Consider the following 22,351-nt stretch of genomic DNA (forward strand, 5'->3'; position numbering starts at 1 on the left):
AACATATGTTTAAAAGGGGCATATAAAGACTGGGACCAGAATACTTTCTCTCCATTGAAACTAGGGCTGCACAATATATCGAATTTTTATCGCGATGACGATATTGGCATCCCACGATGACGCGTAGTGTTCTCGCGATATTTTCGCGATATTTTTTTTACATTTTAAATAATTATTCAATTTATTTATTTTTTTTAATTTAAATTTTAAATTTTAAATAATGCATCCGCAAAAAAAAGAAAACGAAAAAAGAAACGAGCCCCGCCCATGCAGTAAACGCTCTACCTCCGCTGCAAAGCAAACCAAGCGCTCCCTGTACACCTGTCTGCGTGTCACTTTTCCATGTGAATGCGTGAGTGCGGCGCGAAGCCGCACTCACCCCCCCGAAGCCCCGAAGCCGCACTCACCCCCCCCCCCCCCCCGAAAACGGGGGGGGGGGGGGGGGGCGTGGCCTGGCGGCAATTTGCCGCTGAGCACAGTGTGTGGCTCCTACCACAAGGGGGTGGTAGAAATTCGAAAGATTTTTTTTTCAATGAATAATCGTGGTAAATAATCGTGATATCAATATTGATGAAAAATAATCGTGATAATCATTTTGGCAATAATCGTGCAGCCCTAATTGAAACCGATTCATATTTTTCGATCTCATAGGTCCCATGGGCTCTACCGGAAGGGGCGGGACTTCGCCACTCTATTACAAGCCCTTTAGAATAGTTGGATAGACATTTCTGCTAGGGTGGTTATTGGGTAGCAATTATCTGTTCCGTGACTAACATTTGGACTGGATTATCACTACCACTTAAATGGTAAAATACTACCAAAGTACTTATATAGTACATTCTTCATAGTATATTTATTCTTATCTGTCAACTCTTTATAACCAGTTAAGAAGTGTAATATAACGGTCGAAAGTCTTAATTCCTGTAGGTCTGGAATGGAAGACATGTAATGCAGAGCTCTGGTTATCCAAACCCTGTTTTAATCCGTTACTATTCCTATCTGTCCAAGTTGGGGATCAAAAAGAAAATCTGAACAATGTATCTGTCAATGTTTTTTTCAGCTCAATCATAAGGTATCAATACTTGCCTAACATCAGCACATACATGTGTTCTGAAGCCATTTGGACATTGGCTCACAAATCTTCCAACCGACCAAGAAACTTCTCCAAAGTTTATTTCCTCCATACACAGAACATTTACTTTAAATGGCGGGCCGGAGAAATCGCAAACCAAAAAGTGTGTTCATGCGTGGCTCTGATTGGCTGAGATGCCGTGGAGCCAGGTGACCACACCCACTCAGCCTCCTATTCCTTGTGTTGTTTCTCCTGTTCTCCCCCTCCCGGTCCCCAGGGTTCTCCACCGCCTCGTACCTTAAGGTGCACATTAAAGCCCACCACGCTCTGGTGTTGGTCCCCCCGCCCGCGGGGCCCGGGGGGGGGGCCCAGACTCACAACGGCCACGCCTACCTCTCAGGACGCCCGTGCTCCGTCGAAGGCAAGCTGTCGGCCACCTTGTGTGTTCGCCGCTCATCCGCTTTGCTGCTCACTGGGGGGGGTGCTTAAGCTGCTTGCTTAAGACCAAACCACTGCTCTGTGTCCTGCATGTATGCAAAGGTCCACGTCACTACTCAGACCACACGCTAGGAGCCCGGGACCCGCAGTCCCGAGGCTGAGCAACACACCGCACTTCTAGGAAGGAGTTTGCATCAAGGAATGGCTGAGTGGTAGAGTCGGGCACGGCCGTAGGGTTTGGTTTTTGTATATGACAGCCCAAAACAAGTCAAACATGTCTTCTTGAGTTGGTGGCAATGCACCAACTGGTTTTCAAAATGCCTTTTTTTTTTTTGCACATTCTTTTCCATGTGAATGTATAACATTTTCCACATGTCTATAATGGAGCACAGTCAATATTGTGTTCCGTTCCAGATTTGCTCTCAGGTTATTGATAGATTGGGGTTGGAAACATTTTACTGCCCCCTTGTGTCCGTTACAGTGGAAGTGTGAATGATGGCAGCTCTGCAAAAACCAGCTTTGTGTCTGAGTCGTGACGTGGATCTTCACCAATGTGAGGTTCTTGGACCTGTGAAGTCAGCCTCATGCTTGCTCTCCAACCGTTTAATCTGATTGGGTATTTGCATGGAGCTAGTAGCCTGTCTTCATGACTAAAAAGAGCATTGTACATTTGGACCTAATTCAGTTATGCAGATGTTTCACCAGGGATTGACTGGGTTTGGGCTGTCGTTGATATTCAGCTATAGTTAGCACTAAGAGATGGCTCGTTCACCTCATTTACTATAAAACTTTTGTGATTGTTGGGAGTTGCAGAAACTATCTGAAACAACATTTAGCATCAGTTCTGCCATATTACAAACATTTTGGAGCATTTCTTGTTTAATTTAGTCATTGTTTATTTTAACCTAAAATATCTTTTGTTTTATCAGGGGTGTACCGGTACAAAAAGGTCATGGTTAGGTACATACCTTGGCTAGTCTGGCTAGGCCAGGCTAATATCCCATATTTTGGGTTAAATTGGTCCAGTCTGAGCAGTTTGTTTTGATGCCAGTATCCGAGAGAGGGTTGAGCTTCTCTGACAGTGTCAGCTTCTAGCTTCTAGAGCAGAGGTGGGCAATTATTTTTCCCAAAGGGCCACATGAGAAACAGGGACTGTTGTGGAGGGCCGGACCAATAGGCTAAATTCAATTCAGCTCAATATTAATTTGATCTCTTTATAAAAATAAGTAAAATGTAGGGTATTTGATAAGCTGTGACTGGTAAGAGTAAATGTTATGATAAGAATATGAAAAAAATAAAGCAGACATGGTACAAAATGCAGTTATGTTGGTATTTAATCAACATCCACAAAAGCAATTGTGAAAAAATTTGCTTGTTTTTAACATTTTTCAAAGAGCAGCATTGAATGAACTTTATAAAGTGTTATTACTATTTCATTTGCAGCGTAATTACAAATTTAGCCATTTTCCCACATGTTTTCTTCAAATGAAAAACTGAAGCAGACATAGTAAAAAATGACAACATAATGTTGACAACATAAACACTATTTGAACAGTATACTCAAAGCAATTGTGTTATCTTTTTGTTTTTAGTTTTACTACTCCAGCTGTTTTTCAGGTCTTTTTTTCTTGTTCAGTGAGAGAAATCTAGTCTGTGCTTGGCTTGAACAAGTTCACTGAAGTCAGGTTGATTGTTGAGGTGGATATGCGCAGGACAGCTGACAGGTGATCATCAGTGAGAGAAGATCTGCATCCTGATTAGTTAAACTTCATCACTGAAAATGTTTCTTAACATATGAACAAACACCTTCTGAGCATGCCTCCTCATGTGTGGAAAGTTCTCCTCTTTGAGAGAAGAATGGAAATCCAGCAGTGACAACGACTTGAAGTGCTCTGACAGCACTATATCTGACTGCAGGTCAATGAGTTTGAGCTGAATATCGCTAGGTGCACTGTCTACACTGCAAGTGAAGGGGGAAGAAATCATTTGCATCTCACCCTCAATTATTTATTTTTTGTCTTGAATCGCCTTGAAAACTCACCATGCAGTGCCAGTAACATGGATTATTACCTGTGGAGATGATCAGTTTGTGGTGGGGCTTCTTTCAGGGTTTGCATGTGAGTGAGAATTTTACCCTCCAACTGGCTTGAGAGAAACTGCAACTTCCTATGTCACCATGTTCATTTTCGTTCTCCTCTAAATGTGACACAAACTGCCTGTGATTTAATGCTCTTGCCCTGGTGAAGTTAACTGTTTTAGTTATAACATCAATAACATGCTTCAGTTTTAGCACTGACTTACACAACACATTCTGATGCATAATACAATGCAAAAATACCATTTTCAGTTCTGAGGTCACTTCAGTCACTTTATCTTGCATCCGTTTCAAAAGTCCGACATTTTTTCCTGTCAGTTTTGGACACCCATCGGTTCTAACAGATGCCAGTTTGTCCCATTTAAGTCCCAGCTGGTCAAAACAGGCATTTACCTCAGTGAACAAATCACTCCCAGTCGTCGTCCCTTTCATTGACTGCATTGCTGCCAGCTCCTTCGTTACCTCAAAGTCTTTCGTTATCCCACATATAAAAATGAGTAACTGGGCTGTGTCGCGGGCTTCACAGCTCTCGTCCAGTGCCAAAGAGAAAAGTTTGAAATTGTCTGCTTTACTTTGCAGCTGAATCTCCAGGTTTCCCGCAATGTCCTCAATCCTTCTCGTTACGCTTCTCAAACGCCGCTTTTTCTCTGGGCATAATAGCGCAGAAGAGTCCACCAAACACTCTTTAATAAACTCCCCTTTGGAAAATGGCTTACTTTTTTTGGCGATTTTGTGGGATATCACAAAGCTGGTCTTGGCTGCTGCACCCCTGGATATGCAACGCTTGGTAAAACAGCCTTGTTGCTTTTGCAGTTTGGCTAGCAAAGCTTCAAAAAAAGCAACAACAAAAATCGCCTTGATAATAAAAGCAGTGCAGTTGTATTCCATTATTATTATTATTATTTATTTTTTATACAGTTATTTACATTTGATTATGAACTCCCCACTGACCTGATGCGGGCCGGTTAGAAACGGCCAAAGGGCTGGATGTGGCCCGGGGGCCTTACAATGCCCAGGTCTGTTCTAGAGTGTCAGAACCAAGGTATGTGGTGCATTTCATATACAACATCGCTCATAATAACACTTAATACACAACGTCGGTACTAAAAAAAGTATCACAAAGTTGCCGGGGTTGTAACATTCCTTCCTAGAACTCTCCATCTGACAAAGTAGGTTCACTTTAAACACATGTTTTAGAGAATCAAACCCTGAGCCCCTCCCTAAAGTAACGTTATCTATCTTCCTTATCCACAAGCATCTTTCTCTTTTTGGACAATTCTTTTAACAAACATATAAAATGCATAGTTTATACAAACATTGTTGGCAATTATTTTACAGATGATTATTGTGTGTCTGTTGAATATCATTTGAACATAAAACGATGTTCAAACTGCATAAGCTGCTACTCAGATGTGCTGGTCATTTTCCAGTCTTGAGTGTATTACTTGGTCAGTCGTTGTGCATGTTTCCACTTTACTTGATCTTACCTGAGTGTGCCATGTCTGATTCAAGAAACTTGAATTCAGTACAGGAAGTTGTCGTAAATGATGCGTAAACATGATGAACGCCACTTGATCATCAATGAGTCCCTAGTCACGAAAATCAAAATAAGCATAAAGGATGTCGCCCAAAAGTACTATATTAGGAAGCTTTCCTCCTCATTTCAGCAGAGCGTAGAAGTGGTAGTTGCATGAGGCCGGTTGGAATCTCGGCCATGGGTGGTGGTTGGGTATTGGCACGTAATGGAAGGACCTATCATTGTCTTTTTTTTATGCGCTTGAAGTCGCAATGTGCAACATTAGTAGGAGACAGACTTTCATTATTGAATAAACTCAATAGCTGTGCAAGAGAGTCCACACTAACTGTCTGTGCAACTGTGAAAACAAACTTGCATAGCTGGCTGTTGGTTTGAGGGGGGGGGGATTTTGGAGTGTCAACAGTACGTTATTGTAAACAAAAAGGTATGGGCTTGCCAAGTTGCCACCATTCTTTAATTGTAGAATATATAATTTTAAGTATGTGATTTTGATAACATTGAAATAACTGTCGATCAACATCTACTACAGGTTATTTTAAGCTGAGAGCTAGCTTAAATTTGGCATAATTGCAGGAACAAGCAACAAATGCCGGTGGGGTAGAATGAACTTGGCCCCAATAAAGATGGATTAGGTACAACACGTTTTGGTTATTGAATTGAAACCTGATTCGCTTAATGTCTCTATAGACTAGAGTGGTCTGGCACTTGTGAGAAACGGGAAACTCTTAAGACTGAATCCAAAAGTAAGGCTGAGAATATAAGCTATAGATCCTTGATGCCCAGATGCAGCAAGGATCTGTGCTCATCTGTCTGGTCTGTCCATGGAGCTGCATGGGGGAGCCAGCGCATTGCATGTGTTGCCTTGAATATTTGGTGCAGACCAAAGAAATTGATTTTAAACATTTGCTTAGGCAAATTCTCTAGATCAAGACCAATAACTTGAACATATCTGCCCATATATTCAGGTCACAGCATTTCGATGGCAGAAAACATGAATGTGATCAAACTAATCATGTTGGCTTGGCCTGCCTTTCTGTGTGCAAACAGACGTGCATTAAAGTAGAACTTGGGGTAATCTCCTCTCTCTGGTTTCCACTGGCTTGTTTTGTCTGTCCCCCCCAACGCCCCCTCTCCCGGGCGTGAGGTAGACCTGTGTGCCGGTCACCAGCTGCTTGTCTCCTTACCCGAGGCAGAGGGGGGATGTCACGGACTCTCTGGACCCCCCTGTCCCGCCCAGCCCGGCCCCCCGGCCCCGGGCCTGCAGGGTGCCCCCCCCTGTTACTGGGAGTGTCGCTCGGCCTTCCCCTTCCATGGGCCTGTCACAGGTCAGTCCAGCAGCCGGAGGGGCGGGGCATGCTGTTAGCTGCTCACCGATTGGACGAGTAGAGCACACCACAGTCCACATTGCACAAATGGTTTGGGCCGAGCGATTGGAGATGAAAGTGGGCTTCACAAAATCACAATCATCTTGGCACATGTGTGTTGGTTGTGTGGAGTTTGGCCGTGTCCCATCTCATGGTTCAAGGCATGATCCTCACTGTCCTGTGTTGCGGTGCCTCCTCAGATGTTTAAGGTGACGGTCTGCGGCTGGATTGAAGTGAACCATTGAGAGTTGTATTTGATGTGTGAGTGATGACCGTAACAATTCATAGAGAACCTCAACTAATTCAGGCCTCTTTTCTCCCCTCAACTTCTTCTCTGATTTTGTTCTCTCTTCTTCCGATCTTTCCTACCTCTGTCTGTCTGTCTGTCTGTCTGTCTGTCTGTCTGTCTGTCTGTCTGTCTGTCTGTCTGTCTGACCACGGCGGCCTTCCCCCTCAGACCGACCGGAGAAGTGTCCTCACCTGGACTCAGAGGAGTCGGACCCCTCATTCGCTGAGCTGACCAATGGGGACGAGCTCAAGTCCCCGCAGAAGCCTGACCCGGACGAGGTGGAGATGACGTCACCGGCCTCCAACGGCTCCCCCTCCTCCTCCGCTGACAGGACCTTCCCCTCGGGGTCAAAGGTCAGGGCCGACGTGGAGAAGAAGTTTGCCTGCAGCCTCTGTGGTCAGGCCTTCCGCACCAAGTCCTACCTCAACAAGCATCAGCACCGCGTCCACGAGGGCCAGAAGGGCCCGACGAGGGCCCCCTCGGGCCCCGTCCCGCAGGCCCCGTCCCCCTTCTCCTCCCAGCAGAACATGTCCCTGCTGGAGTCGTTCGGCTTTCAGATCGTCCAGTCGGCCTTCGCCTCGTCCCTGGCGGACCCCGACGGGGGGCCGAGCGCACTGGACTTTGCAGGGAAGTGATTTGAACGAAGGGGAACAGGGAGAGACACGACTTCTGGGGACTCTCCTGAACCCCTTGTGGTGAGGTTAAGTCCTCTGTTTTTGGGAATAGTTCTGCCACAAGACTGACTGTTGTCTGCTGTTCATGGCACTGCTCACTGTGCATTCACCTTTGTTACTATTGGTCATGATCTATTTGTCATAGCGCTGTATTGAGATTTTATTTTTCCTTCATTCCAGAGTAGTGAAAGTGCTTAAAGAAAGCTGACGCATTGTTCTTGATCTTGCATTAGATACGCTTGTATTGAATACGATGACTAGCTCTAGCTCTCCAGCTGTTTCTACACCAGCCCGCTCAGCCACGTCTGTCTGGATCGATGTGGGGTGGATTAGTCTTCGAAGTCAATTATTTATCAGAAGTTCATGATACTGTCCATTATTTGTTGGTTCTGACTTTTACTGGCTTTGAAGGCTGCAAATTGACTCGTTTGCGTTAAAACAATGAAAGGGATTTATTTCTTTTTTTCACAGTTCTACGTTTATTTTTGCTTGTTTCAGGAGACATTATAATGACCATACTTTGGTTGAATGGTATGTTTGCACAGTTACATGCTCAAGTCAATTCAGTGGGATACTTTTTCTTGATTCACAATTTCTTTTTTAACTTCAACAAACCATTCATCCACAAGTTGTTCCTTTTGTGAAAACAAAGCCATATGTTGGTTCTTAAATGTTGAATAGCTCAGTCCTATTGCCAGCCACAGTCAGTATACATCTGAAGAAGGTAGCTACCTCAACAGCAAATGAAGTGAAGGTGCAGTCCAGCACGGCCTACCAGTGACCTTGTTACATTTAACTTCTTTTTTATGCAAGCAGACTTTTTGGGTAACATTTATATTGCATAATGCTTATTGAAGTACTAAAGCGTGACTTTAACGATAACTGGTAGATCTATTTAAGATGTACCATGGTGTTATTTACGTTATTGCATTGACCTGTTTCCGAGGTGGATTGTTGAGTAGAGACTTAATGTGATCATGCTCTACCAGTCTCACTGAATGTGTGGAAACTTGCCTCTAGGATGCTATAAATTAGCTTTCCAAATCCCTTTCAAACATTTTACCAAGACCTTTCTCATCTCCTCAACCTCAACAGTTTTGTATATTAACCAGGGACCAATTTCAGTTGTAATTGTTATAAATTGTGAGAAAATAATTATATTTTAGTAATTTATTTGTGCCCTGTTCGTTTTCTGTAGAGCTTTTCTTTTTTTATATTGTGAACATTTTGTGTTTTTTGCAGAATTAAGATAACTTTCCACTTTAGTGTGTCTGTGAAATAACCATCTGTGTGACTGATGCCACAGACCAGCATGTATCCTTAATTTAAAATGAAGCCCTAACGTTAAGGCTGTTGGGTTGGTTTATAGCTGCACACAACCATCTTTATTTTTTGATAACTTATTTTTAATGTGCAAGGGCTCTCTATCAAAGTGTGTCTTGGTCGTAACAGCGTTGTTTCAGAATGTAAATGAGCAAAAAATAATCATATGCCTTTTACCTTGCCAAGACGTTAATTTAATTGGAGAAGAGTATATTAAGGTACGTTTTCTTTCTAAACGCAGCTGGGTTAACTTGCTTGCAATCTTGTTTTTTTTACCCTCCATGTATATATATTTTTTATCTTGGTCGCCTACTGCTTTTTATGAACAATGATTGAATGAAAATGGCTATACAATACTACTTCGTTACACAAGTTGTGTAAGGCCTCAATCTTATTTATTAGGCTACGAAACAACTGGAGGTTAACTTATCAGATTTAAAATGATGCCTTTGATTGTCACACCAAACAGGGTGGGGATGATTTTGGACCGGGTGTGTTTGAGGTATTTGTTAATCTTATATTGGGAATGATTGAACATCTAACACAAATCAGCTCTATGGCATCAGACGTTTGTTAGGGTTTTTTTCCACGATGCGGGTCATTGAAAAAGAAGGCTGGGCTCTGAATGTCATTGTAAAGAAGAGTATACTGTGGATAAGCTTACTTTTGTGTCCGTGTTTCTGTAACTGTTTTCTAGTTGCTTTACGTTCATTTTGATTGCTCAATTCCTTATGCATATATTTATGGCTAAATTGCATTGGGCAAAAAGTGTATATACTTTAATATTCACATGTTCTCTGGCATATATAACTATACCTATATATGTACATATAAATGAGTGTTCCTCAGTAGTCCTGTACTTATTTATTTTGTTATTTTTCTCCATAATGTAAAGGAATGTAAATGTATAGCCATTTGGTTGACGTGTCTACTGGAGTTGGCCACAGGCTGTGCTACCAGGTGTTAGCGACAGATCACTGTTCATCGATCCTGCTCCGCTATCACTGTCTGATCAGGTGAGAGTTGGCAGATCACGATTCATCGCTCCTGCTCCAATAGCACTGTCTGATCTGGTGATGGGCAGACCACTGTTCATCGCTCCTGCTCCACTAGCACTGTCTGATCTGGTGATGGGCAGACCACTGTTCATCGCTCCTGCTCCACTAGCACTGTCTGATCTGGTGATGGGCAGACCACTGTTCATCGCTCCTGCTTTGGCAGCCAGTGGCGGTTTATGCACGGGCGAACCGGGCAGTCGCCTGGGGCACCATTCTTTCATAACACTTGGGGGGCGCCACGAGCAGTTTAAAAGAAAAAAAACATCTGTGCCGCGAAGCGGTTTTCTATGATGTATCATAACATTGTGTGGGGAATTGCATATTGGCGCCTCCTATGGCTGGAGGCGCACCTGCTTGTTGCGAAGGTGCCGTGCAAAGACGGACTGAAACCCCCATCGAAGTCCGTAGGGCCACGAGGTGGACGTAGAACCACCACTGTCGGCAGCACTCCTAAGTGCTGTTGGCTTGATTATTTTTGTCCATTTGTTCCCTTTGATTTGATTCTGTCTGCTGCTGCCACGCACTATTACCTGTTCCCTGTAGTTGTGGATTAAAGGTTGCTTTCAAAGGGGCAAATACCTATTTAAATACCTTGATTTCCTTAAGACATGCTTGCCATTTTCGGCATTTGTGTAATCTGTGATTTATTTTAATTTTTTTCTTTGGGGGGGGGGGGGAGTCTGTTGCAAAGTGCCTTCAAAATACTGATTGTGAGCAGCAACAGATAAAAACGTTTCTTTTTGCGGAGGGTAGGCAAACGTATACAGTAACTTGCTTAGACACTCTTGTATGAAACAAACATGCACATGCAGACATTTTAACTTAACCTCTTTTCTTCATGCTCAGCAAGATTGTCTTCGAAATGTAACATGTTTATAACATGTTTTGTTATAAGTGTTTTGGACGTATACAATCCAAGCATACTTTTCTATAGATATTGTTTTTTGTATTCTGTTATTGAGTCCCATGTCTCTTTATTGGGACAGAGGTGGGTATGAAATAAATTTGCGTAAAAAAAGTCAATAACTTGTTTCTTGGGTCTTGTTTTATTTGAAGTCAAATTCTCCTTTGGAATTGTTAAATACATTACCTTAAATAAAATGGCATAGATAAACAATACAACAAATTTTACATTATTAAAATTGAGTTTGAAGCATATTAGGTTCCTTCTCTGTGTGCTTGTGTTTGTAATTCAATTTGTTAAAAGCCTCTGCAATCTCAATCATCGATTTCCCTTTAGTCTCGGGCACAAAGTACAGCATGAACGCCGAACTGAAGATGCAGTAGGCCACGAAAATCAGGAAGCAAAACTGTCCAATTGCACCCTAGAGGGGGAAACGAGAGAAAAGATGGTGATGCACATTACTCTAGTGAAAAGCTACAAAACGATTAACATTACACTCGCATCATCTAGGAGAACCTTTTGATATCCATAAAGGTTTCTATACACAGACTAGCTCACCACTATGTAGGGGAAGAGCATCCCGATGAGGAACATGCCCACCCAGTTGATGGTGCCGCTGCAGACGTAAGCAGAGGGCCGCCAGGCCTGCAGGAAGAGGTCAGCGGGCAGCGCCATGGACACCCCCGCTGGAACAACACAACGCTGTTCTCACACTTCTTTCTCGATCCAATGATTAGGAACCAGGTGAATAATCAACAGGAAATAACTCACAGGGTCCAAGTCCGTAAATACATATGACTGTGAATATCAGGCTTATGTTGACGTAGGGAATCCAGGGATACAAATCCTGCAGGCACAAGGAACAGGTCTTAAACAGCATCTATCACACCGTTGTCATCTCAAAGGAGTAGCCACTGTTGTATATTGACCTTGACGGACAGCGTGACGATGAGTACGGACATGGTGACGCCCATCAGCAGGTAGCCGTAGCCCATCAGCTTCTTCCTCCCGGCGCGTTCGATCACTAGAGACTGAACCACAGCACGGTCAACAAGGGAGGACCCCTGCGTGGTCCTCCATGCGTATAGGAACGAGCAGTACTCACACAGAGCGATATAGTCACGAACTCTGTGGCCCCGATCCCGATGGACAGGTAGTGCATCTTATCCTCCGCCACACCCGCTTCCCGGAAGATGTCGAAGGCGTAGAAGTACAGCTGAGAGTTAAAGTTACACCAGCACATAATAAAGTTGAGCCGATAGCGCCCGTCGACTGTGACAAAGTTATTTTGTAGGGATATGTAGCCTAACATTTTTTAAGAGGGGGGGGGGGGGGGGGGATGGTTTGTATACAAGATTATCTTTAGATGTAATATTTAGATTTACATGCAAGATTATGATTTAAAATGCAGATTTAGAGTTAGGATGTAGATTTAGATATAGGATTTAGATTTAGATTTAGATTAAAGATTTATATTCAAAGATATCCTTTCTGCACAACTAACTAAAGGGTTGGAGGAGAGCCTAAAACAATATGGCGTTACCAAACACTGACTATCTGTGCCCGCCCTCAATCCCAACTTGTCTATCAGGCCGAACTAGGGCAACTCCATCCCCCCACAAACTCCCAATCAATCCCCCTCATAGTCCTGCTGGGTCGCTACACCCCCCCCTCCAATTCCTCGTCCCTGAGAGCGAGTCGGACTATATACACAACCTCGCCAACTCTCTCAACCACACAGCAGGGGCCAACCAATTTGCTGTCCAGCTTGTGGCAATGGCCTTTTACCCTGTTAGGTCAATAAACCCAGGCAAGGTCCTCAGCCTGGATGTCCTGCCCCTTAGCGTGCATGTCATAGCATCGCTTCTGACGAACCCCTGCCTGCTGAGCTTGGTGTCTGGCGAATCTGTGGACCATTTCCAAGCAGCCCTGTAACTGCTTGGCATACTCCGGGCCAGCCATGGCATCTGGTGCATCGGGCGGCCGTCCGTAGGCCAGCTCTGGCACCGTTCTGAGCTCCCTGCCCAACATCAACAATGCAGGAGTATAGCCAGTGGATTCCAGAGGAATAATTGCAGGTCCCAATCACTCTGATCTGGAGTGGTGGTGAGGGCTATTTGGGCGCCAAAGGTCCGCATGAAGTGCTCCACCAACCCGTCGCTTTGAGGGTGAAGTTTGCTGGTTCTTGTGTGACGGATGCCAAGTTAGCTGCACATGGCGGTGAATACTTGTGATTCAAAATTCCGCCCTGGGTCGGAGTGGAGCTCCGAGGGTGTTCCAAAGCGGCTGAACATTCCTTGCACCAAGGCTTTGGCAACGGTTGTGGCTTCTTGGTCAGGTAGGGGGTATGCTTTTGATCCACTTTGTGAAGTAGTCGATGGCGACCAACACATACCGGTTCCCTCTGCTGGTACGGGGAAGTGGGCCCAACACATCGACTGCCACCCTGTTCATCGACACGGTGCTGCTGTAGAGGTGCACGGGACTGACCTTGGGGCCCTTTACGAGTGGTACAGGACTTGCAGCGGCGACAGTAGTCCTCAACATCTCTCTTGCTCTGGTCCCAATAGAATGCCTACCGTAGCCGTCACAATGTCTTTGTCACCCCAAAGTGACCTACTCCGGGGGATCTCTGTATGTGCCTCCAGCACTTTGTCCTCGAGGTCGTTTGGCACGACCACCTGCTAGCGTGGCTCCCCAGTGGTTGGCTCATGCCAGCACCTCTTCAGGACACCTTCCTGCAGCTCCACCCCTGGCCATTGGGACCACAGGCCCCTGACTGGGCCACCACATCTTCTCAGGGTGGCGGGTTGTCTGTTTCCAGCCACCCCATTACTGTTTTAAGATCAGGGTCCTCGGTTTGCAGTCCAGCCCATCCCCTAACATCATCGGGTAATAGGGCTCGACAGATCACCTCCCCCGTCTGTAGGTTAGCTGCCTCCCGTTCTTCTTTCCGGTTACAGTGGTGACAGTCTGGGGCACACGAACGGCGGGAGAGGCTGTCTGCATTTGTGTGATTCTCACCTCTGTGTTGTATGGTGAACTGAAAGGCCTGGAGATGTTTGATCCATCTGGCGACTTGTCCTTCAGGCTCTTTAAAGAATATGAGCCACTTCAAAGCAGCCTGGTCAGTGCGAATGGTGAATGGAAGGCCGCAGACAATGTGCTTGAAATGGTTTACTGCATCAATCACTGCCAACAGTCCCTTGCGCGTGACACAATAGTTCCTCTCCGACTAATCCAAGGTATGACTTTGTTAAGCAACAACCCGCTCTCCGTCAGGGGACAGCTGCGAGAGTACAGCACTAAGGCCTGTGTTGCTAGCGTCCGTGTCAAGGATAAATGGCAAGTCTTTGTTTGGTGCAACCAGCACTGGATCCTTACATAAGGCCTGTTATAGCTCGTGGAAGGCTGAATTCTGTCCCCATTTGTACTGTGTGTCTTTGCGCATTAACAAGAACATTAGGGGTGGGTATTGCCAAAGAAGTCACGATTCGATTCGTATCACGATTCACATGCCACGATGCGATTATATCACGATGCATCGCGATACTTGAATTATTGCGATGCATTGCGATGCATTGCGAATTTTCACTGAACACTGTTAAAAAAAAATTAAGCCATTACCAGTGGCTGACTGGCTGTGTATGATCTGGATAGTGTGTTCAATTGATAACTCAAAGCAACTCAATTCATACATAGCTGTATTTACTGAAACGACTATTACTGGATACACTGACAAGAAGTGCTAAGGATCTATAAAACTTAAAATAACAAAATAAGGATAATCAGTGCCGTTTACATGGCCTCAGTGGTCCTTTAAACCAATGAAATGAAAACATTCAAACATTTCCCCTTTTGGAAGTAGCTGCCATTATAACAACAATATCATTTCATAAACATAAGAGGACAAACTGATGCCACAAAAAGTGAATAGGCTTTATAAAACTTAATTATTCATTTTTTTAAATTAATAATCGATTCTTGGCGTCAACAATCGATGCAGTAGATCGTGAAAATTAGAATCGCGATGCATCGTCATGACGATTATTTGGCACACCCCTAATGAACATGGGGGCAGCTACAGTAGAGAACCCAGCCACAAAGCGGCTGTAATAGGATGCGAGTCCTAAGAAATGGCGCGTTTCCACTGCAGGGTGCGGAACGGATCGGATCGCAAAGGTGCGGGTCGGGTCGCCTTTCCACCGCCAAAAGTGGGCGTGACCCGGACTTTGCCGTACCCGTTCCGGCCCCATTCTCGGGACTCCTCCGTTGCGGTACCCAAAACAAGACCAGACGCCTGAAAGGGTCCCGTGAAATTCTAGCTACACCCCCCCTCCGTTGATTGGTCAACAGAATCGTCACTTCCGGGTGACGCGGGGATAAAAACAAACAGTAGCCTCGAGGTATTATTCTTTACAATTAACATGTCGCGTAAAAAGCTTGCTTGGGCGAACAAGGAGGTGGAGACGTTCGTCTGCATTCTTGGGGAGGAAGACGTTGTTTACGATGTTTACGTAGCTGCCGCGGCGATCGACATCCGGCCTACCACCAAGGGTACTGTCGGCAGTGGAAACGCGACCTCGGAACTGAGCTGGGCTATACCGCCCCCTCCCTACCGCACCTTTGCGATCCGATCCGTTCCGCACCCTGCGGTGGAAACGCGGCAAAAGATCTTCCTGCTTGTTGCGATGCAAGATGACCCGCTTTCCATGCAGTATCGTCAGAGCCCGAGTCGCGTCACAGTGCTTAAATTTGCATACGCGATTGTTACGTCCCCCGCTAGGGGAAGGGGTGGCAACATAAAACCAGATGTCTTTGGTTAACTGGAAGTTGTTTATTTGTTTATTTAGCCCAGAGCATGGGATAAGTTCCCGTGTAGCAATTAACAAGAACCTCGATCAACCAACAAATAACCATTCGAAGACCCAATGTGGCAAGCTTCATATCCAAGGCCAGCTGCCGTGGATGTTGAGCTCGCCCGTGCTTTATCCTCCCAGATCCTCGGCCCTCCGATGCAGCAGCCAATGACGTCCGGGGACAGGCACATCAAAATTAACATAATGGTCAACAAATCACACGCGGGGAAAACACATGATCATTAGCATGAGTATCGACAAACTGAGGATTTTACCCATGAGGGCGGGGCGTCAATCCGCAACCGTACAGCGATCTGATTGGATGACGGATCCGTCGCTGCCGAAAAGTTGAACATTTTTCAACTTTCTGACGGAGCCGAAGGCTCCAACGGAACGGACGGATCCACAATGCATTGCGCGTCCGTCCCCATTCAAAGTCAATGGGGATCAGTCAACGGACAGAGGTAGTGGGCACGGGGCGTTACCCTACATGCCCACTACCTCCGTCAGTCAACGGACGTGGGAAGGTGTTGCTGACTGATGGGGGAGTAGTCTTTGTAGAGGCATCCGTCAGCCAATCAAATCGCTTCGCCGGGTTCTTCCCGCTTCTTCCTGCTTGTTGCGATGCAAGATGACCCGCTTTCCCACTTTCCATTATCGTCAGAGCCTGAGTCGCGTCACAGTGCTTAAATTTGCATACGTGATCTGATTGGATGACGGATCCGTCGCTGCCGAAAAAGTTGAACATTTTTCAACTTCTTGATTGAGCCGAAGGCTCCAACGGAACGGACGGATCCACAATGCATTGCGCGTCCGTCCCCATTCAAAGTCAATGGGGATCAGTCAACGGACGGAGGTAGTGGGCACGGGGCGTTAGCCGTTGCGGTAACATAGAATGGGCTTTTCTCTACAAAATCGGGGACTTCAGTCAGCAAAGTGGCAAGTGGTGAGTGAGACTTTTCATCTTTTCTCCTTACAACTTGGTTTGCATCAGTTGGTTTTCTCATTGGTGTGTCCGGCGGGGTGTATAGGTTGAAGAGGTCGGACTTTCCGATTTCTTCTTCAGCCATCTCGGTCCTACGGTAGCAGCTAGTGGTGGTAGCCCACGTGTGTGAGGGGAATGGAGGCTTGGCTATCCCACTTCTGACACCAGTGTAGCGTTTGCGGCCCGACACTGCGGGGGCTAACTAGTGCAAAGATGAGGACACAGGGGGCTGACGTTTAACCGGAGAACTGCAGGCTTTATTATCCTTTCCGTACAACTAACTACGGGGTTGGAGCGGAGGAGGGCCCAAAACAATAGGGCGATACCAAACACTGGCTATCTGTGCCCGCCCTCTATCCCAACAGGCCTATCAGGCTGAACTAGGGCAACTCCTTCCCACCACAAACTCCCCAGCAATCCCCCTCATAGTCCTGCTCGGTCGCTACAATCTATACAATTTAGCTTCAGATTTTGCGTATCAATTTAGAGCTTGAGCTAAATCTGGGACAAGTGACGCACGCTTGTCAGCAGAAAAAGTGTACAAACTGCTCCCCGTAGTAACCATAGTGACTCACCGCGTTGTTGCCGCAGAACTGCACCCCCGCGCAGGGGATGGCCAGCGCCAGGAGCTGCCACCGCACGCAGCGGGAGCGCAGCACGTCCAGCACCGTCTTGGCCTTCTCCCCCTGCACGCTCTCCCTCTCGCTCCGCATGTCATCCTCCTCCTGCTTCAGGTCGTCCTCCTGCCAGAGCCAGTGCAGGGCTGGCACACAAACATTTAAACTAACATTTACACACCATCTAAACCAAGCGGTTCCCATCCTTTCTTTGGTCAATGATTCTGTTTTTAGGTCTGCACATGTTTTCGATAGACAAATGTTGTGCATCTGCTTCCACACACATCGTTTGAACCCGTTCAACGATGCCAATCCTTTAAAAAAGATTGCACTTCACTTACTTGCTTACACACTTGTGGATCGCATGGCTCTTTTTTCTGGGGAAATGTGCAACAGTCTGATTTCAGTAAATCTAGCTCCATTAAATAATTGATGAGGCAGTAAGCTAGTTCCCCACACCGCTCTCTTCAATGTTTCTGGGCGTTTATAAAGCAATGCTGCAAGTCAACTGATTATCGAGGTCAAAGTGTTAGACTGCTATAAATCGTAGTGGAAATTATGTTTCTAATTTCCACCTCACCGGGGACGTGGTCTTGCAATGGAGGAAACTGACTTGACGCCTGAAGGGGGGGAATGCTTAAACTGACCACAAGAGGGCAGTCACACACAGAACAAAAGGCCATGAAGCAAAGTTGAGTAAGTGTATACAAGCGAGGGGATCTAAACTGTCACAGTAGACTGAAAAGGTGGACGAGATTAACCATCTCAAAGCAGATGATAGAAACGTAAAGGACCATTGAACAATTATTGGAAGAGTTTTAAAAGGTATTCATTGAAATCTGTATGAATCAGTTCTACTGTTCCTCAAGAATGAGGAAGAAATGCAGATTAAGATTATCGGTTTGAGCCTAAAAGAGACTTCCATGAGTTGGTCGAAGTAACTGACAGGTGGTTTTAGGTTGCTAAGCTTTGCACAAGGTCAGCACAATAATGTGACAAAGTAGTGTCTCCATTCTGCAGTGTTAAGACCATCAGGTCAGCTGATGGAGAAAGGATTAGCAGTATGCATTCCTCCGTTTTCATCACTACCTCAGTACACCTCAGAGGAACAGCCAACAAGGCAGCCATTGGAACTACACTGGCTGCACTAGAAGAGAAGCAGGCTCAGAGCTGAGAAAGAAGAGCTCTTGCTCCGAACAGCTTAGACAGAATCCAACGCTGATATACACAGTGTACCAAAGTAGAGTACAAGTACACAGTGGCCAAATCCCAAAGTGAGCCCGGAGGACGAAGGTCTCACGGACTTAATTGATCTGAGGAGCTAATTTACTTAAGCGAGTGAGTGTGTGAGGCCACATGGGCTCAGACAGGTATATATGGGATTGGGACAGCACTTCACGAGAGCACATGTTACCTTGGCAATGTTTAACCTTCCTGTCGTTTTCGGGTCAAATCTGACCGATTTCCATTTCGATCAATCATAAATATTGTGTTTTACATTTATTTGTCTCGAGGGCTTATGATATCCTCCACCTTAGGCATTTGAACATATACAATTGCTGATCACTACTTTCATTAAATGTTGAGTTGTTTAGTCAACTTTGTAACACCTGTTGTGTTCCCGGTCAAAAATAACCGCCATAGGAATTGAATGGGTGACCCTAGATTGTGTTCATCCATCAGATAGTACGCAACCACAAATCCACCACCACACACACACACACACACACACACACACACACACACACACACACACACACACACACACACACACACACACACACTTTCACGCACACATGCACACACATGCACGCACTTTCATGCACGCACACACACACCCACACTCCACCCCACGTGAGCCCCTTTCAGACTGGAGTACATCGGTCTAACAATGAGGCTACAAAAAGTCTGTGGGATGCAGTGTCAGGGAGGCCTATATTCTGGTCAACTATGTCCCTGCAGCAGTTTCATGTCCTCTCAAGAGTTATCAGATTTGATGACAGAGCTACACAACCTTTCCGCTGGTGAGACGACAAACTGGCTGCCATCAGGAACGTTTGGGACAGGTGGGTGGAGCGCCGACCGCTGATGAACAATCCAGGCCCTGAGATGACAGTGGACGAGCGCCTGGTCCCTTTCAGAGGTCGCCGTCCATTCAAACAGTACATCCCAAGCAAACCAGGCAAGTATGGGATCAAGATCTGGGCAGCATGTGATGCCAGAGGCAGCTACGCCTGGTATATGCAGGTTTACACAGGGAAACCTGTTACTGGAATAATTAATAATAATTTTGCGGGAACGCGCAGCAAAGCCTGTGAATCCGTGAGTCCGGACATTGGGATTGGGCCAGTGCATGCTTCAGGTCCCAAACGACATTGGTGAGATCCTGCACCAGGCACTGTGAAGCTTTGAAAGGGGAAGATTAAAGGAAACATCACTTCTAAACACACACTCACACTCAGGTGAGTACACAGGCCATCCCAGCAGCCGTAAGACAATTGCAGCATCCCACAGATAATGGGGCGACGCTTGAAGAGTGACGCAGCAACCGACCGACATCACAGCGCAGCCTGTGAGGAACCTGCCATCATCTCGTTTACCCCAAAGAGACATTCCTCTGTTCCACGGAGACCCACGGTTCAGGTCCTCAGTGTGAGCTGTTGACTCCAGGGCTAAGAGGAGGGCAGAAAAGCTGTGCTTTCTGAGGAGAACCTTAAGATCAGGTCAAGAGCTGCTTACACATGTCAGCTGATCGTGGATACAACCAAGCCATTAAATAGCTGGATCAGCGCTGTGGAAACGAGCTGGAGATCACAGCAGCTTACCCGGAGAAAGCTTTCAACCGGCCTCAGATAAAGCCAGAGAATGGAGCAGCACTGAGCCCCCAGGGACTGTGTTTCCTGGAGTGCAAGAACATCATGGAGGGCATGGACTACATGGAGTAGTTGGATGATCCTACAAATAATATGATCCTCATCTCAAGGCTACCATACTAGTGATTAACAAGGGAATTAACAAATGGGGTGTAGTTTTGTTTAAGAGCCTAGTTGAAACACCCAGGGCCCTATTTTAACGGTATGAAACCCAAGTGTGAAAAGCGAAACGCAAGTAGCTTTGGTATTATACTGGCGGATAAATGACTCTTGCGACCAACGCAAATCTAAAATGGGTTGGTCTGAAGTAGCTTTATTTCCCGTAGGTGTGTTTTGGGCGTAACATGCAATGAACCAATGAGAGTGTCATCTTGGGACACTTCAACCATTTGCATTAAGCTTTGTATTGTTTGAAATATCATTCATATTTTTGAATGGTCTTGCATCATTCCATCATTTTCCACTGAGACGGGAGAAATCCGTATTTACCTCTAACACCTCCTGCTTTAAATGACACAAAGTGATGATTTTTGTGTAATTTAAAGCAGGAAGTATAAGGGGGGGGGGGCCTCTAAAAAACGACAAGCACTCCTCATTTTCAAACCCGCCTAGGGGGTGGGACCCACTGACACTAAAGACCTATTACAGATGAGTGCCAGTGGGTTGGACTTAGGGTTGTATGGTATAAACGGTATAGATCAACACAATGTTCTTAGGACACTTTTGCTCCGACTCACTAGGATTTGTGCTAGGGTCACTATTCTGGGATATAGCTCTGCGATAACCACATTTATAAATGAAAATGTAATTTCAAATATCAGATCGTTGTGGATTATTATGTCTAGTTGACACAAGCCTTATTATGGTGTGTTAGCTGGGAGCCATCAGATGGGAGCCGTCAATTGGTGGCTAGGGTCATAGATATGCAATACTACACAATACTTTAAATCAGTACATTTTTCTTCAGTAAAATGTCAATTAAAAAAAGTCAACTCGGGAGAGAGTTAAAATGTGACAAACTTTCACTGTGTGAGATCTTGCCCACATCTCTTAGTGTGGCTTGGTCATCTCTTTAAAACAAGAAAATGAGGCGCGATCAACATTGAGACACAGCTCAGCCTCCCTCAAGCAGGGCAGAACGTGATGACTCATGTAAATCCCCTCGTTAGGAGCATCTCTCACGTGACCCACCTGTTTTGCTGGCCTCCGTGTCGCCCTTGTCGATGTAGAGGTAGCGAGGCGACTCAGGGAAGAACAGCAGGCTGACGAACTGCACCACGGCCGGGACGCCACTCGACGCAAGCAGGTAGGGCCAGGCGCTGTCCGAGCCCAGCAGCTCTCTGAGCACAGGGAACCCCCGTTAGGTACACAACACACACTGACACCCGTTAGATACACAACAACACACACTGACACCCATTAGATACACAACAACACACGGATACCCGTTAGATACACAACAACACACACTGACACCCGTTAGATACACAACAACACACACTGGCACCCATTAGATACACAACAACACACGGATACCCGTTAGATACACAACACACACTGACACCCGTTAGATACACAACAACACACACTGACACCCGTTAGATACACAACAACGTGGTCGGCTTAGCGCAGGAGGTAGAGCGGTTGTCTTGTAATGTGTCTTGTAATGTGTCTTGTAGAGTGTCGATGTGTCCCTGAGCAAGACACTTAACCCTAACTGCTCCTGAGGAGCTGGCTGTCGCCTTGCATGGTTGACTCTGCTGTCGGTGTGTCAATGTGTGTATTAACCAATGTAGGTCACTTTGGATAAAAGCGTCTGCCAAATGCCCTAATTGTAATTGTATAACAACACACGGACACCCGTTAGATACACAAGCACAGTGAACTCTGACACCGTTAGATACACAACAACACACACTGACACCCGTTAGATACACAACACACTGGCACCCGTTAGATACAAAACAACACACACTGACACCCGTTAGATGCACAACCACAGTGAACACTGACACCGTTAGATACACAACAACAGGAGAACATTAGAGAAAGTAACAAAGCCGAGGTGAACTGGGACCCCCCAGCACTTTTGGCACTTTTGAAAACCATCTCACCGGAGTCCGATGATCTGTCCCGTGACTTTCCCAGCAGCTATGAAGATGGACCCAGTGAGAGTGAGAAACCCTCTTCGTTTCTTTGGGGCACACTCACCCAAGTACATCAGGTGCACGCTCAATCCCAGGCCTGGGACACACACACACAC

The 22,351-nt window shown here is 45.8% G+C and overlaps 2 protein-coding genes across 3 annotated transcripts in view; one reads left to right on the top strand and one right to left on the bottom strand.

Annotated features, from left to right (window-relative positions):
* The window catches only part of patz1 (POZ/BTB and AT hook containing zinc finger 1), a 27,165-nt gene extending 16,292 nt beyond the window's left edge, over positions 1 to 10,873 (top strand). Inside the window, exon 4 of one of the 2 annotated variants that reach the window (XM_030357590.1) lies at positions 6,964 to 10,873. In XM_030357590.1, coding sequence (XP_030213450.1) covers positions 6,964 to 7,430 — 467 coding nt within the window. In that variant the 3' untranslated portion in view covers positions 7,431 to 10,873. Of the gene's footprint in view, positions 1 to 1,349; positions 6,379 to 6,963 lie in introns of those variants that run through there. The other variant, XM_030357598.1, reaches the window with a different exon arrangement.
* The window catches only part of LOC115545877 (solute carrier family 2, facilitated glucose transporter member 11), a 24,769-nt gene continuing 12,929 nt past the window's right edge, over positions 10,512 to 22,351 (bottom strand). The window contains exons 5-12 of the mRNA XM_030359394.1: positions 22,203 to 22,332; positions 21,280 to 21,428; positions 17,174 to 17,361; positions 11,860 to 11,970; positions 11,684 to 11,785; positions 11,526 to 11,601; positions 11,313 to 11,440; positions 10,512 to 11,175 (exon numbers count right to left, since the gene is read on the bottom strand). Of these exons, the coding sequence (XP_030215254.1) occupies positions 10,987 to 11,175; positions 11,313 to 11,440; positions 11,526 to 11,601; positions 11,684 to 11,785; positions 11,860 to 11,970; positions 17,174 to 17,361; positions 21,280 to 21,428; positions 22,203 to 22,332 (1,073 nt within the window). The 3' untranslated portion in view covers positions 10,512 to 10,986. The remainder of the gene's footprint in view (positions 11,176 to 11,312; positions 11,441 to 11,525; positions 11,602 to 11,683; positions 11,786 to 11,859; positions 11,971 to 17,173; positions 17,362 to 21,279; positions 21,429 to 22,202; positions 22,333 to 22,351) is intronic.

Source organism: Gadus morhua, chromosome 1 (assembly GCF_902167405.1).
Source record: "Gadus morhua chromosome 1, gadMor3.0, whole genome shotgun sequence".
In the NCBI taxonomy this organism is placed as follows: domain Eukaryota; kingdom Metazoa; phylum Chordata; class Actinopteri; order Gadiformes; family Gadidae; genus Gadus; species Gadus morhua.